Genomic DNA, 18,195 nt, shown 5'->3' on the forward strand with positions numbered 1-18,195 from the left:
AATGACAAGGCATAAAGCCTGGAGTGTGGCTATTCCAGGTGGCAGCACTCAGAGGAGAGCAGTCAACAGGGAGCAAGGGGTGTTGGGGATGGAGCCCTGCCTCGTGCCATCCCATATGGCTGGGGAGAAGAGTGGGAACCAGATGAGAAAGGGGCTGCCACAGCTGCAAGTGGGGCCACAACCAACCAAGCTGTGACACAGTCTGGTTCCTGCTCGCTCCTGAGGCAGCTCAGCTATTGTTTGACACTTGCTGCAAAGCCACAAGTGATGTTTGAGGAATGTGCAAACATAACAGTAGCAGAAAAGTTATGTAAAGCAAAATTAATCTGTCTTTCTCCACCTCTCTTTCCAGGATTGCCCTGGATTCATTTGTTGTTTGATTGCTTTCTTTGCTTTCCTTGCCTGTTGGGCCTCTTCCTGCAAATATTTGCTGCCAGGTATATCATCTGACAGAGCTGTGCTGTGTGATTGCTGATCAGCATTATTTCAAGCAAATAATACTGGCTGGATTAAGCACTTGCTTGTTGTTACTTCCATAGTTTAAATAATTAAATTACCTAATGCCAGGAAGCTTTGAAGCATCAGCCTTAAGGGCCAACATAGTAAAGGAATAAACTCTAACATAGTCGAGAAGGATTGTTTTACATTTTCAGTGGCCTGGGGACTGGTGAGAGAGGGGAGCTGATTGAGAACATTCAATTCCCAGCACTCTCCCTCCCAGGCCAAATCTATCACTTCCAAATGCATGCCAGCTCTGGTGGTCAGTCAAACAAGGGGTAGCACCAGGACCTTGGCCCCAATACTTGGCAGGGTTTTACCCAGCTGCCACACACACGGGGCAGCATCAAAGGCTGTGTGAGTTTTTCCAGCTCCAGGAAATGTCACATCCATGTATAAAGATACAGATACACGAGAAAACAGCATAAACAGCACAGAGCGTCCTTGCCTATCGATCCTGCTGTCTGGACTCCATTATCTGTATCTCTGTCTGTATCTCCTGGTGCCAGGAGAGAAGGGCCCACGGTACAATTAAATGTCATCATCCCCATAATCATCAAGCACGTGAGTCATTATCTACAGATGAGAGCCAGCCTAACCTAAGGAGACACCAGAGGTCATCAATTCCTTCCTAGCCTCAGACTCTGGCTGAGGAGATGTGCCCAGATTTATGTGTTTGCTCTCTCCAGACTTACATTTGGATAATCCCATCTCCACAGTATCCACTCCCAGAGATGTACACGAGGGCAGGGGACGGCTCGCTCTCCTCCATCCCGGACACCACGACCACCTGGTATCTGTACGTGCTCCCGTCGCTCAGCTCCCTGCCAGACAAAAGGAGAGGCAGTCATTCACACAACAAAGGCAGCAGAAAAGGGCAGAGAAAGAGGGACTGGAGAGGGGTTTGGCTGCCAAAAAAGCAAGGTGTAGTTCAATCAACTCGTCCCAGAGGTCCTGCCTTGGTTTGATGGGATTAATTTTTGGTTGGGTGTCTTTTTTTGTGAGCACGGTCAGCACTACCTTTGTCTATTGTTGGTTGCTTGATTTATGCACGACTCTGAAATAGGTGCAGCTCTTGACCACCTGACAGCTAAACCATTTCCTGATGTAAACCACTCTTTTGGTGAGGTGCTGCTTACATCTGCCCCTGCTGGAGAGATGGCATTGCAGTGACACCGTGGCAGTGCCAACCAACCATCACCATGAACAGTGTGAAACACTGAGGACATCCCCAGCACTACTTCAACACCTGAGGAACCAGCCCTATGCCTCACTGTGTTCAGCCTTGGGCACTTTTGTTCCACATCAAGGATAGCACTACCAGCAAGTCTGTTCATTTAAGGAATTTAAAATACCCTGTTCTTCATTATTATTATAAATACTCATTATTTCCTGAGCAGCCTTGAGCTCAATCTAACGGCACCTGGAGCCTGGATTAGTGTAAGCTGAGGATGTTTCAGTGATGGACAAATAAGTTATCCACATCACATATGAGCATTAAAACAGAAGAGTTAAATACTTGGTTTCTTCCAGAGCAAAAAATAGGATCCACGCCACAGCACAGGATCAGGGTATTAGCACTGAAATATTCACAGAAAGAATTAGCAAATTGTTACATATTTATGCAAAGCCATAATTACCTAAAACCTGTGCATTTGTAAATGAGGAATAATATTTTTCGTATGTAATATGGGAATAATATAATCCTAATAAAAATGTTTAGCTCTTTGACAATGTATTTTACACTACCAAAACTCAAAACCTTCCCCAAAGAAACTCATTTGTTGTCTGCATTGTGCAGATTTGTAAAGCCGTGGAGTGGCCAAGACAAAATGATTTGCTCAAAGTCATCAATCAGGTTAATTGCAGAGCAGGAAAGGCAACCCAGCTCTTCCCCAGGCCTGCCAGTCCTCTGCTCACTGAGCTCACATTGCCCCAATTACTGACAGCAATATACATTTTGTCACAGGAACTTGGTCAAAAAGCATCTACTAATGAAGTGTGTACTACGAGAAGATAAATCTACTACGCAGAGCAGCAAAGCCATTGAAGTGGATATCAATGAGTTACTGAAATCTTCAGGTTCATGAAATAAGCATCTCCTTACAACATTCATTAAATTAACAAGCATGACTTAAACTCCGATATTGCACATTATATTTTACAACAAAGCTGTTTCTCATGGGTACTGTGCCTCCAAAAGGAACTGGCATTGAATGAATTGCACGCCAAGAGCACTGGGATCTGACTCTTTGTTACTGCACATGGCAATGGAATGGGATTGCAACTCACTGGAAGGAAAACAGAACTGGCTTTCTCATTCCTTCTGCACCTGATTCCTGTCAGCAGCAGTCCGTGGCTCCTATTAGCTAAATTTGAGAGTTCGTGTAGCACAAACAGTATCTTAATTCACCTACAGGCTGGGGAGATGCCTACCCAGATATTGGTAAGACTGTTTATTCAATCAAAGTGAAAAGTTTCAAACTTCTGCCCCTTGGGGCTTGTTTAAAGCAACTGTTTTTCTGTGGGGAAAAAAAATTATAGGAAGTGAGTAAAGTGGCCAAACATACACTGTAGTAAAATAATGAGGGTTTTCCTCTAGATTTCACTCCCAGATAAATCCACTTACCAAGATGGGAGGTTTTCATATATACTGACGAAATCAAAGCAGAGCCAATCTTTGATTATTAAAGAGCAGTTGTTTCTCAAATTCTGTCTCAAAACCATTTGTAAAATATTTAAGATTAACAAGTACACTTGCAGAAATGTGGATTTTGTCACTGGGGATCTGCTAACCACAAAAAAAAGAAATTCAATTTTTGAAAATGGTAACAAATGAACAGTTGGGGCAGCTGCAAAATAAGGCCGCACTGCTTTCTGATGCACTGAAATTGTGGTCCTGAGTGCAAAATAGGAGTTTGCAGATTCTGATTTTTGGTGTGATTTCCACCAATACCTCCAGGTGATGAGGCAGGCTACGAGCAGGGAGTGTGCCTTGCACATGGGTTTTACTGGAGGGAAGTATTGGTGTGCACATGTAAGCAAAGGAACAACAGGAGAAGCTCACATTTGTGTGGAAGTTTGCAGAATACAGCGGAGGAAAACCTAGAATCAAATCAAGCACAACAGAGAACGTGGTGTTTATGAATTATGAAGTGGCTGGAGATGAATGTGTACATGGGTGAATAAGACAGAAAATTGGAAATGAAAGTTATTAGGTGGGGAGAACTCTGACCTATTTAATTGTATGGATTAAGCATGGAAAACTTTGTATGGAGTACATTGGCTGCTGGCTTTGTGGCACTGGGCTGTGCTCTAACCTTGTCACCTGCTGCACATCAGGGAGGGGAGATATCCAACTGCAATCTGCTCAAAGATGGAATGCTCTTGGAACTTTGTGTTGTGACAGGCAAATGACCCTTCAAATTTAATGACGCAAAATATGTCTAACCAAACCCATTTATTCTCCAAAAAGAAGGTGAGCAAAACTTCTTACACATTATTTGCACTGTCTGGCTCCCCTTATTCCTCTGAAATTTGGATAGAAAATAAGCTCTATTAAGTTATTTATGCTCATGATACCTCAATATTGTTGTCTTAGGTTAAATTCAAAGAAAGGGAAGACAAATGCCTGAAGACATGTGGTGCCTATAGAGCAATGGCAGGTCTCCAGAGGGCTGAGTCCTCCACATCCCAAATTCCCTTCTGAGCACCCTGAAGCTTCACAGTCTTCCCTACCCTGGGTAACAGCAGGGTGTGACATCCAGGGCAGCATCAACAAACCAGCTGTGCCCAGAGGAGCTCACAAATGGGATGTCTGCTCCAGAGGGGCTCTTCAGCACCACACAGGCAGAGCTGGAGATGTGGCTGGACTAGAACATCAAAAAAACACCTCAGAAACTCAAAACTGAAGCCATCATGCTTTCAGCTAACCCTGGCCCGACACAAGGTGTGACAAAAAGCTGACTGAGATGCGCATGGCATTTCACGATTCAACAACTGGAACGTGAGATACTTATATCCTCCTGAACTGCTAAATGTGTCATATTGGCAGCAACTGGGAGTTTCAGCATTCCTTCACAGTGCCCACATTTTCGAGAAATAGAGCTGCTAAGAGATAATATGTGCAATACCCCAGGCAGTAACCCAGCCCCATAGTGAGGAAGGGAGTAATGCAAGAACCGGGGGTTTATTCCCTCTCTATAGCTATAGGACACCAAGGCTGATAGTTTAGACTTGTTGTCTTATACATTACAACAACTCTATTATCATTATATGTTGTCTTATATATCAAGAGTTCTTTTGTCATTATGGTGCAAGGGTTCCATGTCCTCAGAGTTTCATACCTTCTCATCGTTTCTCGCAGGCAGCTCCTCTGAGCACTGACTGCTCCTGGTCCTTGCAGCAGGTATCTGACTCCTCCAACTTCTCCAATCCACCCTTTTATGCCACTAGTTCTTATTGGCTCCAGGTGTTGCCTGTTATCATCCAGCCTGCTCCTAACCTTTAGTAATAGGGTCCAGCTGCAACTCGTTGGGGGATAAGATTACATTCTACATTATCTTCATTTACCCATACTGTGTCCCCCTACACAGACTGTATCTGGAGATGTCAGCAAGACAAGCTGTGCTCCAAGTGGTGATAAAAGTGTGATATTTGACCATTTATTTCTTCTCCCACGTGCCCTGGGAGCTGGTGGCACAGTGACAGCAACAAGGGGCCCTTTCCACTTTGCTGCCGGGCAGGACTTGGTGCACAGTGGCTCTGTGAGATGCAACTTAAGGAAGTGAGAGAGAAGAAAAACATCTTGAACATCAAGGATGTGAACAAACACTCTTTAAATGTATATCCATGGTCTTTTTATGACCTCCTCCAGAACTGAGTAAGCCTCATTGATCGCTGCAGCTTCCGCCTGTGGGGAGGCAGCCTTATTAAAAAGCAATGACTCAAGCCCTCTGCTTAGAGGGAGAATTAAGATGTGCCGTGTGAAATACCACCAGGGTAACTTTCCTGTCTGTTGTGGCAAGTGATCCAGGGTCAGGAATATAGAACCCTCTAATTCTTTTCCTGTTTTTACTGGGGAGGCTGGGCAGTGGAGTTAATCTTGCTCTCTTTCTCTCCCCCAGGCGAGGGACCTCTGCTCTCAGTTTGGGTGTTCCTGGAAAACTTAATGGGAAAAGTTATACCTGTGGGAAGTTGTTTTTTACTCAGACCAAGGTGGGTTTAAAGGATTATTGAATTTACAGAAGAAACAATCATGCTCTTGGGTTCCTGCCCCAGCCACATCTGCCCCATGCATGCTGTAGGGTTTCAGCATCTGAGGACACACCTGAGATGCAGTTAGAGCATTGAGGGAAAGCAAACATCCTATGCCTCTTTTCCTACTACCATGGCATATGTTTTTCCTACTACAAATAACACCAGGGGGGTTTCTTATACAGCAAAGACTTGTTTCCAACAGAATTGAAAATATCCTTAAGGCTGAGCCCAGCTTCTACCTTATGAAAAGACAAATGGTCAGACAGCAATGAAAGCAGACAGTGTTCCTCTTATTTAAAGACAAGATGACACAGACTTAAGCATCCCCAATTAAATTACAGCTGTCCCAGCCAGTGTTGTGTGAAACAGGCAAATTCTACACCTGAGGTGTCCTCATGAAGGACCCATCTGTCTTTGACCTTAAACAGCCACCAAACACTTGAGACAAAAGATGACACTTCCTTGCCACCTCTCTGCAGCCCAGAATGAGCCCTGTCCTGTTGGTGACAGCCCTGTTTCCCTCTAACACTGTCGCCTTTGCTCTTCTCCTCTAGCAAGGAAGCCTTGCCGAGCAAAACAGGAAATCTGCTGGCAGCAAACAGCATCAACCCCACATCTTCCCTCCTTGCAATGCTTTAGATCAGCTGCCAGGGTGGACTGGGTTACAACCACAAACAGAAGAGCTGAAGGTCTACACCATCCCTTGCCCTGGAGCTGTCCAGTCTGTCCCCACATGCTGCTCACAGCCTCCAAAAGTGCCAGTTCCAGAGGTCACGAATTACCCCAAATATCCACAAACACCATGGTGTTCACAAGTTTCACTATCCTCAGGTGCTCCAAAAGCAGCTGATAGATTAAGCCAAGGGGTGAGGTCACTTTAGGACAACCCAAACAAATCAGTTCCCCAACTTCCATTCTTTCCCCCTCATTGCCATTGACTGCACAAATACAACTGTTTTCCTCTTCTTCTCTCCTCTCACACATATGCTCCCCCTTGCTCTGCCTTTTTTTAATAAAAATGGCATGAGAAGCACAGCAGAAGATAATGAAGAGAATTCCTGCCTGGCTCTGCAGTTGGAGAGAGGAGGGGTGGGATGCTGTAAACACAAGAAGGACGTCAAAAATCCCGAATTGCGCCGGGCTGTTATTTCAGCTGTGGCCCAAGCTCTCCCTGTTTGGATAAGCACAGCAACATGGCAGGTGCAAAGGCCTCAAAACAACTCTCTTGCCTCTCTCTCAGATACTGAGCTGACTCAGAAGACACAAATGCCAAGGAAACAGCCTTGTAGAGGCTTTTCTCTCTGTCTCTATGAGGAGAGAAGTGCCAACAGGGGCCACGGGTGTGCTCTGTGCCCTCCAGCTCTTTTATGATTTGTTTACAAGAACAGGATTTGTTTACAAAACAAGGTAGTTGGAGTACTAAAGGAACACTCAGGGGCTGGATGGGAGACTGGGGATTGCATGGTGAATTTCTGCTCCCAAACTCAAACCTGAACTGGGTGTTTCCAATGAAGGACCATGGAGCAGCAAACAGCCTGAACAGATAATCTGAGCTGGACACTGGGTGGGTACATTCTGTACCAGCAGGACTTTCTGCTTTCTGCTTTCAGCTTTTGCTTCTGGCTGTGTCAGAAAGTTTAACAAACACCTAAACCAGCCACCTTACCCACTTATGTTATAACCCATGGGCTTGGCACTGAAGTCAGAGGTTAAAGGATCCAATGTATTAGAAAAGGAAAATATCCTTTGATCCTTAGACTATTTCTAGGAACCAAAGCCATCACCAACTCTCATAATCACCACAAATCCCGATCAGGCAACTAGTCTGCAGCTTTGCTCTCATTTCCATTGGTGTAAAACTCAAGTAACTCAGCAAAACACTGCAGGTTCAAACCACTGTGATTCGGCTGCTCATCTGTCCCTCTGAGGTGCATTTGCTGCTCGGAGCAGCTCCATGCCTGCACAAGATGCCCTGGGGCAGGATTACATGTCTGCCTGCAGCACCTCTGCTCTGAAACCCAGGTCCTGTTTAGGACCTTAAACACACTTCATTTTGAACATTTTTTTTTTACACATACTGCTCTCCTCTGTCTTTCATGCAAGGACTGTTAAGTTTTGTAAGTAGCAAACCTATAGCTATGGATGCAACTGATTAACTCCTGCAGACTTTGATATAATCCTCCAAGCATTTGCCCTGCTATCAGTTGAAAACACAGTAGCATATTTAGTAAAAAAACAAAGTTTGCAGCCAAGGCCTTAAAGATAGTTCTTGAAAAAAAAACAAAAACCAAAAGAAACAATGTCAAGAGATGGTTTTCTCCTCTCATGTTTAACAACAACAAAAATATGAATTTTTAAGATGGCTGATATAAATGGACAATCTCACTGAGATTAGGTTACAAATCCTGGGATAAAGTAAATCCTCAAGGCCCTGGGCCTCACATGGGTTTTTGCACCAGACAGGCAATTTCACGGCAGCACACAGGTTAAGTGTCAGAGCACCTGGTTGCTATTAGAAGCAGGGAATGAAGGAAGGGGAAAAAAAATCTGTTGTGTTTTCTTCTTCACTGCTGAACAAGATGGAAGCACTTCTCAGCATGAGGCTCAGATGTGGCCACCACAGGAGGGGAAGCTGGGGTGGTTTAGCTGAGGAAGGAAAGACTGGGGACATGAAATGCAGAAAAACCTATTTCCAAGCAGAAACCTGGACATGAAATGCAGAAATACCTATTTCCAAGCAGAAACCTGGACATGAAATGCAGAAAAACCTATTTCCAGGCAGAAGCTGTCTACTGTGAGATGTGACCAGGAATAGAGTGAAGCAGGCTCCAGCTTAGGAATAGAAGGAAAAAAAAAAAAACCTTTATTAACCTACAATATATAAAAGAAACACACAGAACTCAGGATGAAAACCTTCCAAACATTCCTTCTCCACCCAATCAAGTTCCCAATACATTACAGTAAGACAAAACCTTGGACTCTCAATTCAGTTGCCATCTTTCAGATCACCAACTCTCAGTCCATCACTACCTTGCAGAAAACCCTATTTCCAGGCAGAAGGCTGGACATGAAATGCAGAAAACCCTATTTCCAGGCAGAAGCCAGCAGCTCTCCATTGATTTTGAGGGAATGGTGCCAGTATCCTCCACCTGAGGACACTGTTTGGTGTCCCAGTGCAGCAGAGAGAAAACAGAAACACAGCCAGCAAGCAGGCTGGGACAGGATAACTGCTGTCAAGGCTGTCACTGTCACTGATGAAGCTCTGCCTGTTGCATCATGCCTCTCTGAGCACTGCCTGGCTCCTGACACCCTTACCCATATCTCAGTTGTGACGTGATGTCTGTAACAGCACCAGCCTGGTTGCACACACTGCAGGAGAATGCCTGATGCACACCCTGCCCTGCCCACCACACCCTGGGAGCCAACCTTTGGATCACCAAAAAGAAACCAAATTTTGGATGACCCCTCAAGTTTTGGATAACAACCTGGACTGGGAGAACTGCTGCTGCTGCCCTCATCCCTCCGCCATTCCATTGAGTTTGGGCAGAAATCTCTTCCAAAGTTTAGGGTGGTCAGCTTGGCGGAATAATCTACTTCACCTTCTCTGAATCCAGACCTGAGTTCTTGGATTTATTTGCAACAGGCCTGAGCCAAGAGCTGATTTTCAGTACTCAATACCCTCCTGTTTCCCTGTAATCCCACCAAAATGGTGAACAGAGCCATGGGAGCAAACACTCACAGTGTCTGATCCGAAGGCTCCTGGAGCCAGTGGAGGTTATTTTGTGCATTTTCAGTGGAGCTGAGATTGGGCCCCAAGTGAACACAGATGTTTGCAGTGTTCTCTGGTTTCACATCCACCATCCCACCTCACCAGGACCTATTTTGGGGGTTCCAGGCAGGAGGGCTGTGGAGGAGGGCGGGATTACAGACAGGGATGTGCTTTCACACCAAGAGCAGAGCAGAGCACAGAAATGGGTGAGGAGATGAGGCAACACTTCCAGAGGAACATTTTGTCATTTCCCTCCTCAGGGGTTCTGTGTTTTGCTGTAAACCACTGCAGATTATGAGAAATCCTACTGGCTGGTCTCCAGTGGGATCTCTAATGGTTTAATAACTGAACATTACTGAACATACTTCCACTAGCCTCTTCCTAAAATCCCATCATGAGCTAATTTCCTCTACTGTCATTACATCTGCAACTGGTCTTACAGTTAAAAAAAATGCTGTACCACTGTGAATAAATGATCTGGTTTACTGCACTGGGCTTTCAGGGACTGATAATTTGGGGTATCAAATTCCAGGCACCGTCTCTGAAGGACAATTTGAAAAGAAGAAGGAGATTTCTTCTCTTGCTCTTCCTATCACAAAAGCACCAGGAAATTGCTGGAAGTGGGATATCAGCACAGATATGGCCAATGTCACCATTCATTTAAGGAGATCCTGACCAGAAAGACTGAGAGAAGTTTGGGTGAAACAATCACAAGATGGGTGCCCACCATGCAGAGATAGATCTAAAGTCATGGAATTCCAGAATTTGGGTTGGAAGGGACCTTAAAACTCATCTTATTTCAACCCTTCCACTAGACCAGGTTGCCCAGGGTCCTGTCCAACATAGCCTGGACACACTTTTGTCTTGTGTGTCACCAGGTTCCACAAGATATAAAGGACAACAGAGGCATTTCAATCTCACTGAAGCTTTCTTTCCAAACCCTCGCCTGCTTGAACGTAGATTCAAATTTAACCGAGACTTGGAATGCCTTTCCTACGAAAATATATTAAAATAAAATGCCCAGGAAATGATCAGGCCAATAGTTCAGCAAAAGTAGCTGAGAAAAGCTATATTGGCTGGCTGATAAAAAGGTAGGTAACACATTTCTGCTACTTCTGCAGTATTCGAGGCTCACTCCAAGTTTTACAAGAGAGTTATTTTTAAATTGTTGCATAACACATGTCTGTCCAATATTTATTTCCTCAATCAAGCAAAGAAAATGCATTTGTTATTCCTGGGAGATTTCTGGTGCTTCTTATCTTATTTAGAGCCCAAAATAAGGATGCACACAAGAAGCCAAACATCAGAGAGAAGTTATTATCCATGAGATAATGCACAGCCTAATTTACCACATATCTGAGACTGTTGCACCTGCAATAAATTATTTTACCCAGCAGGAAAAGTCCTGTTTGACCTTCTATTTTTATTTTTTTTTCTCCTGCAGCTGAAAACTCTGCTACTACTTCTAGGTCATGAGTTCAAATTCCACCCTGGCTGGGAATGATTAAATATATAAATTTCTAATAGTATCTATTTGGACAATAATAGGACAGCTGTTAATGTTCACTTTTTTAGGGACACTTGCACATGGCTAAGTTGTAGTCTACAGGTTGATCTCTCTACAGCCTCTGTGTATTGCCCAAGAGGTACTTTGGAGATTTGGAATTCAATGGTACTCGAATCTTTGGTACTTTGGAATTCAGTGTAGCAGCAGTCCTTGGGGAGTCCCTGGCTGGAGCAGAGCTGGTGCCAAAGCCAAGTGTCACTCCCCAGATGGGGCAGTCCCTCTTTCCTGAAGTAATTTATTTAGGAGTGGCGGCTGTGGGGCATTTAGGGCAATCCCATCCTTCAAAAATAGACCCAGCCTGAAAAATTCCTCTGGGGTGCCCTGTCTTGGGATCACAAACCCATAAAGATATCAACCTACCCTTACTACCTTTATTCTTGCATCATGTGCAGCCGAGCCAGAACAGGAGCTCCGGGTTCTGTCAAGTGCCAGCTTTAGTTCCAGCGTTACATAAGAAACCGCAACAGCGAGGAACCACAAATCTATCACTACAGCTGGCACCAAACGGCCTCCCTGCACAGGCTCAGCGGAAAAGCTGCCTCCTGAATGGGCAAAGAGTGTCAAATTGTTCTTTCTCCTCTCCAGGGCATGGTTAAGGCAATGTGGCAGAGGGTGTTAAGGGAAAAAATTGCTCTATCTGCTCTGTGTGTGAGGTCAGGAAGCAGGTTTGCTTCTGTTGCAAAGATAACCTGGCACCTTTAATGAAGAAAGCAAGGGAAGAAGGAAAGCCATCAGAATGTGGCTTCCAGCTGTCAAATCACATCAGCCAAGTGGAGATGCATCACCCCTGAGAGCAGCAGCACCACTGGCCCCCAACACTTCTTTGGGAGCTCTTTGGATGGAGACACACTGTGAATTTCCTCTGCGAAACACCCAGCTATAAATAATAACAACCACCACCTCAGGATTTAACAGCACGACACCCGAAGGAGAGAAGCAGGAACAGGAGAGGGAATAGAGGCAGTTTTCATCTTTTTCCTCTTCCTGGCTCAGTGCAGAGCAGGGCTGTGTGCTCCTGCCTGGCACAGGGAGCAGCATCACTCACCCCTGTGCCTCCCTGTCCAGACCCGTGCAAGCCACAGGTGAGGAAACTGCTGGGAAAGGAAAGAATTTCCCCAGGGGGTGTTGGCAGTGCGTGGAGGAGTCTCCTTCCCACAGCACATCACCTCTGTTAGGGGCAGGTGAACCCATGAGCAGTTTCCTGGTGCTGGGAGGGAAGGGTGTGGGACAGGCAATTGTCCCGTATTGTTCTGTTCTTGCATCATGGGGGATTTCCAGGTTCATTAAGCAAGAACAGCAATCTGTACTGGCTGCTGATGACACAGCCAGGGCCAGGAATGGCCTCAGAGCAGGACAGGGACAATGCCAGCCCCGTGGTCATCAGCAAAAATGCTACACTGCCCTACACCAGCTGCATATCAAACATCACAACTTGGCCAAAACTGACCACACTCAAAGCTCTTCACTGACAAGGCTTTTGTGCAGTTACAGCATGGTCACTATTCCTGCTAGGGAAGTAGGATCTGCAAGGGAAAAATGAAATATTTACTCCTTAACAAAAGGTCTCTGCATGAAAAACTAGGCAAGTTCTTGAACCTGAAACTGGAAATTGCAGGGATAAGAGAAACCTGGTGGGACAGAAATGTGTTTGCTTCTTGGGAAAGCTCAAAATACCTTTTTCCATGGAAAGCTAGTGTGGAAATCTAATGATAGGGAAGCTTGTAGAAATGAGCAAGAAAGTGTGAATAAGAGTAAATCTGTTCCTGCTGAAGCTTGGTAAAAGTGTTTCTACTGGAGAGGAGCTGTAAAATGTCATATGGATATAGCCAGGGACCTCTAACCTATTACTAAAGAAAAAATAATATGGAGATATGGAGAAGTGTGCAATTATGGCAAAGAAACCTCCTAGTTGGAGACTAGTGAAAAATGCTTTCAATAACAGCATTTCCCTGGTAGTGTGCAATGTGAGAGTGGGCATTAAATAGTCAGTGACTCAACAACAGACACAGTGTTTTGCATTTGCATCTAGTAGCAGCAATAGGATGGATAGAAAAATTAATTTGAATGAAAATGGAATTTTTACATTCAGTTTATCACTTTGAGTCTGAATAACAAACATTTCCTGAAGAAAAAAAAAATCAGAAACCCAAAAGTTCAAATATCTAGAGACATACAGAATTGGTAAATAGGCTCAGTCAATGTAGAGAAAGATGGAGTTATAATGCAGAAATGAATAATTTACAGGTTTGGATGTCTTGAAATCGTCCATATGTTGGTATAAGACAATATTACACTTGTTAGGACCAGGAAAGTCAGAGTAAACTGGAAACTCTCTATTGCAAGTGAGAGGTGAAGAGAGCAGTTAATTGGAAATCCAGGCTGGATGAAGCTCTGAGCAACCTGGTCTAGTGAAAGGTGTCCCTGCCCATGGCAGGGGTTGGAATGAGATGATCTTCGAGGTCCCTTTCAATACAAACCATTCCATGTTTCTATCATTCTATGATTTATTCAATTGCAAGGCAACTATGAACCATCAGGGGGATGAAGAAGCATGGGAGGTCCTTGCACACATCAAGGCAAGGTTTTTCCAGGGTAGCTGGGTAAGTGTTCCTGCACAAGGACAGCTGGAATGCCATCTACAATTCTAAAGCCAGCTGAGAATCCAGATGTGTGGCACACCAGCATCACATGGACAACCTTGCAGATAAATCTAGGCATTCAAAGTTTCTATTTTCTTAATATTTCAGTCCCATCTTAGATACTCCCCAGTATTTCCTGGCATATTGAGAGAGGTTTGGCATAGTAACTGTGGAGGAGGGATGAGCAGAAGATGGGTGATAATATGGGCTTCAGCTTTTGGTGTTGGGAGAAAAAGCACCCATTGATCTGTATCTTGTTTGGGTGGAAATATGGTGTTAATTATCTTCATGACAGACAGATTTGGCAATTCATTTTAGCTGCTTTAGATCATGCATTCCTCTGGCTGGTAGACTTTCAGAAAAAAAAAGAGAAATAGATCTTTGAGGTGAAGGAAGGAATGCCATAATAAGGACAGATGTCGCTGTGACGTTTTAGTGTTGCATTCTGCAGGGACTTGGGTTTAGATATCATCAGTGTGATATTTATAATTTCCCAGTCCATTCAGCAGGGCCAGGGTCAGTTAAATGCACTCTTCTTCTTGAGTTCAGGGGATAAAAGGCACAGCCAATAAGTGGCTGTAAGGAAATTACAGGGGTAAGAGAAACCTGGGACAGAAAGGTGTTTGCTTCTTAGGAAAGCTCAAAATAGCTTTGTCCATGGAAAAAGAAAATCCATTGTCTTGCTCATTATGATTCTTCAGCCTCTCTGCTTGTTCATATTTGCAGGAGCCTTCAGACTAAAAAGTCACTTTCCATTTGTCTCCATTTTCCCATTTCACTGACTATACGCTCCTTCCAACTGGGGACCAGTAACAAATGGTATATGCATCAATAAGGCAAATTTGGAAACAATTTATTGTGTTGGATGAAGTAGAGGGCTAAAGCACATGAACTGCTGAGGACTCATGAGCAATGGAACACTAAGGACTCACAAAGAGCCACAGGAGCCCTCCAGCCCCCTGCCATCCTGAGGGTTGCAATTTCTCTGTCATTCTGCAAACACTCCAGGAAGCCACAGTGAGATCTTAGTCCACCACCTTGAGGTGTTAAAACAGAGTTAAAACCCAAGAAATGACATGGATTTTACAAGTTCAGTACTGAATGGAAGCCCTGATTCTAACAGCATATTTTAAAATATTGTACTTACTTGAACAAGAGCTGCTGTTTACACAGATGATGATCAGTCCCTTCCAACTATTATCAAGCAACAGAAAAGGTTTAGCCATAGAATGTCAGTGCAAAATAGCCAAAATTGAGAAGAAAGTGGAGAAGAAAAACCTATTCCCTGTACAAGAAAATGCAAGCTTCTTTCTCAGTGTTTCTTTTTTGAAGTCTGAATGCAGGATCTCAATGTGTCAGCTCAGTACCAAAGCTCTGGAAGGAATGGCTCAGAATAACATATCACAGGACTGCAAACTTGCCTCTTAGAGAAACTCAGTTCTGCAAACCCAAACCTTGTACCAGAGCTTCGTGCTGAGATCCTTTCTCAGGTTATTTCAGTCAATGCCTTTGTCTTGAAAAAACCCTACTGGTTAACACCACAAAGACAACCTGATCCAGTGCTGTCCACCACACTTTGAGGCTTCTTACAAAGTTTTTGGAAGAAAACTTGGGAAAATTTCCAACTCTTTGAAAGTTTTTCAGTTAATCTGACAACTTTCCAAAACCAACCTCAGTGTGTCTTGGCTTGGTCTGCCAGAGGAGAGCACGTAGGTCTGGTAAGAGCACTCTGCTCCTCACTGCTCACAAACTGGGATACTGGGAGTGCCATGGGGAACACGGGCTGGGAATGACACCATCCAGAGAGCTCTGGGCACTGCCTGCTCACTGAGCTCTTAAAAAAATTATAAATCAAAAAAGGTTAAAAAAAAAAAAAATCACTGAGCTCTTCAAAAACTCTCCAACACAACAATGTGAGTGTAATGGCGAAAAGCCACTACCTCAATTGCCATTGTGACCATGTCACTCAGTATTTCCAGAGAAAAGCCTCTGAGCATGTGCACAACCCACACATTGCATTAAATTGTGAGCTGAGACTTTGAGACTTGCAGATGAGGCTCCTTCCTTATCAGTTGCTGTGGTGTGAAGACTCAGCACTTCTCTGCTGCACCTGGCCTGACCTCTTTTTTTCCCCCCACTGATTTATTTAGGTTTCTTCTCTTCTCCTAGGCTCTGAGTCTCATTTTGTATCCCAGATACCAGCACTCCTGGCTGATCACACGCTGTGGAATTGAGTGTGTCTTGCCTGGTTTCTGTAAGGTCCAAGGATAAGGTCCTGGATAAGGTCCTGTCCCTCAGAAATTAATGTTTAAGCCTCAACTTGAGCCAAGAATTGAGATTAAAATTCCGCTTGAGAACAGAAGGTCTGGCATTATTTTGCATTTCTTAATAAAATGTTTCCACTGTTGTAGTTATTTACTCTCCTCTGTGGAGCACCCACTGCTGACTAGGCAAGGGCTATCCATTAAAGGCTGTCTCTCCTCTCAGCTTAAAAGGAAGTTTCCTCTCTTTGACAGGAAGAAGGTAAAAGAAATTAATTTTTCTTTCAGCATCACCACACCTGGGGAAAGGATCTTGCTTACAGATAACAGTGCAAGCAAATATTTTCCTTGGGAGAAAAAGAGAAAGTAAAGATCAAGGTCAGAGGAGGCAAGTGTAAAGATATGTGACTGCCTTCAAAATAGCCTTCCACAGAACATGTGGGGGTGTTGTTTTATTTAATATGGAAAACATGCAAGGGCACCAAGGAGGGGCAACTGGCCTGGGGCTCGCAGGGAGATAAAGGGGCTGCAAAGGCTGGCTGCACAAATATGCTGAATTCCAGTGGTGCAGAATGAGGTAAACAGGCAGATGTAACAGGGGAGGGAGACAGCATTTACCTCTACACATATTCATCAGCAGGAGCATGGCCCAGTGCCACTGTCCCTGAATTCCCTTGTCCTTGCCTTCCTGCTAAGGGAATGCAGAGACTCTGGCTAGTCTTTGCACAGGGTTCCAATGGGAAATTCACATTGCTTTTGCCTCTACCAGAAAACCACAACCCCATGCAGAGTTTCAGGGAGTTTGTCGTGTCTCAAGGTATGGTCCAGCAGCAGCCCCTGGATCTCCCCATCACCAGGGGATACAGATCAGTGCTGTGCCCGGATGATATGATAAAAATTTCATCTCACTTCTCAAAAGTTCAAACACATGCAGAAGTCATGAATCGCAGAATGGTTTAAAGATCATCTTGCTGCAAACCCTCTGCCATGGCAGGGAGACCTCCCACTGTCCCAGGCTGCTCCAAGCTTTATCCAGCCTGGCCTTGGGCACTGCCAGGGATCCAGGGGCAGCCACAGCTGCTCTGGGCACCCTCATTCAGCCAAAACAGTCTCAAAGCCATCTATGAGTGCTTGAGAATCTGCATATCTCCTCACCCAGTGACTAAAACTTCATTTCCCAGAGCTCACAGGTGGGATTTTCCCTCTAGTCCCAGTAAGACACAGAGGAAGTGAGCCCAGACAGCCTGGAGGGTTTGGAGGGGATTTGGTTCTCAGGTTGGCTGTGCCAGCTTCCAGGGGCACCCATTTCTGTCCACTGATCACAGGTGGAGCCCAGAAAGACTAAATTAAATGTTCTGTCTGATTTTTAGCTGGCTGTGTCACTACCTGAGACATACAGACAGGGACAGTGCTGTTAGCCAATGTGATTTAATCAATGACTCTCAGGAAAACTGTCATTAATTCCTGGCTACTGATTTAATTCTTAGAGCATTCCTCCACTTGAGCTAGCTGTAAGCTACCCACAAAATCATAATAAAAGACAAAGAAACAGAATTCAGAATGCAAGTTATGTTTTGGGTTTCTCTTTTTTCTTTCACATTGTGTTAAGAAGTCAAAACTGGACCTGTTTCTGTGGGAACTTGTGCTAAGGTATGCAAATATTTCAAACCAAACCAGTCCCATTTTCCAATGAGAGTGGGCTAGGTTTCAGGCAAAGATGCTTTCACAGCAAAATCTTGGGAAAATTCACCACTTTCCACATTTCCAATATGCCAATATCCATCTCATGCTAAGTGCCAGCAATTGTTTGAACAAGGCTACAACCCAAGAAAGCACTTAAGCACATGCTTAACTTTCAGCACATGAGTAATCTTAGTGATGTCCTGGGTTTTGTTTTTAGAGTCACTATTGTTAGTTACCTTAAATTTTTAAACCCGTAGGGACAATTTGCCTCTTCTGAGATGCATAATTGGGCTATGAAAAGGGATGGTAGCTTGTGATTACTGAATTGTTAATTAATCATTTTTATTCTATTTAAATATGCTTTAGAAGACCATAATGATGTATGCTTCCTTGATATTAGCTGTACTAATTAGATCATCTTTTCTAAATTAGAGTGCAGTTTTCTTAGCAGGTTTCCTTTTATCTGGTGTTCATTTTTCAAAAGAGCTTCATGTTGCTCCCACAGATGAGTGAATCATT

General features: G+C 44.2%; 1 protein-coding gene across 1 annotated transcript in view; it reads right to left on the reverse strand.

Moving 5' to 3' along the window:
* PAPPA (pappalysin 1) overlaps positions 1–18,195 on the reverse strand; it is a 175,153-nt gene that overhangs the window by 82,740 nt on the left and 74,218 nt on the right. Inside the window, exon 8 of the mRNA XM_058818339.1 lies at positions 1,194–1,322. Coding sequence (XP_058674322.1) covers positions 1,194–1,322 — 129 coding nt within the window. The remainder of the gene's footprint in view (positions 1–1,193; positions 1,323–18,195) is intronic.

This window comes from Ammospiza caudacuta, chromosome 21 (assembly GCF_027887145.1).
Source record: "Ammospiza caudacuta isolate bAmmCau1 chromosome 21, bAmmCau1.pri, whole genome shotgun sequence".
In the NCBI taxonomy this organism is placed as follows: domain Eukaryota; kingdom Metazoa; phylum Chordata; class Aves; order Passeriformes; family Passerellidae; genus Ammospiza; species Ammospiza caudacuta.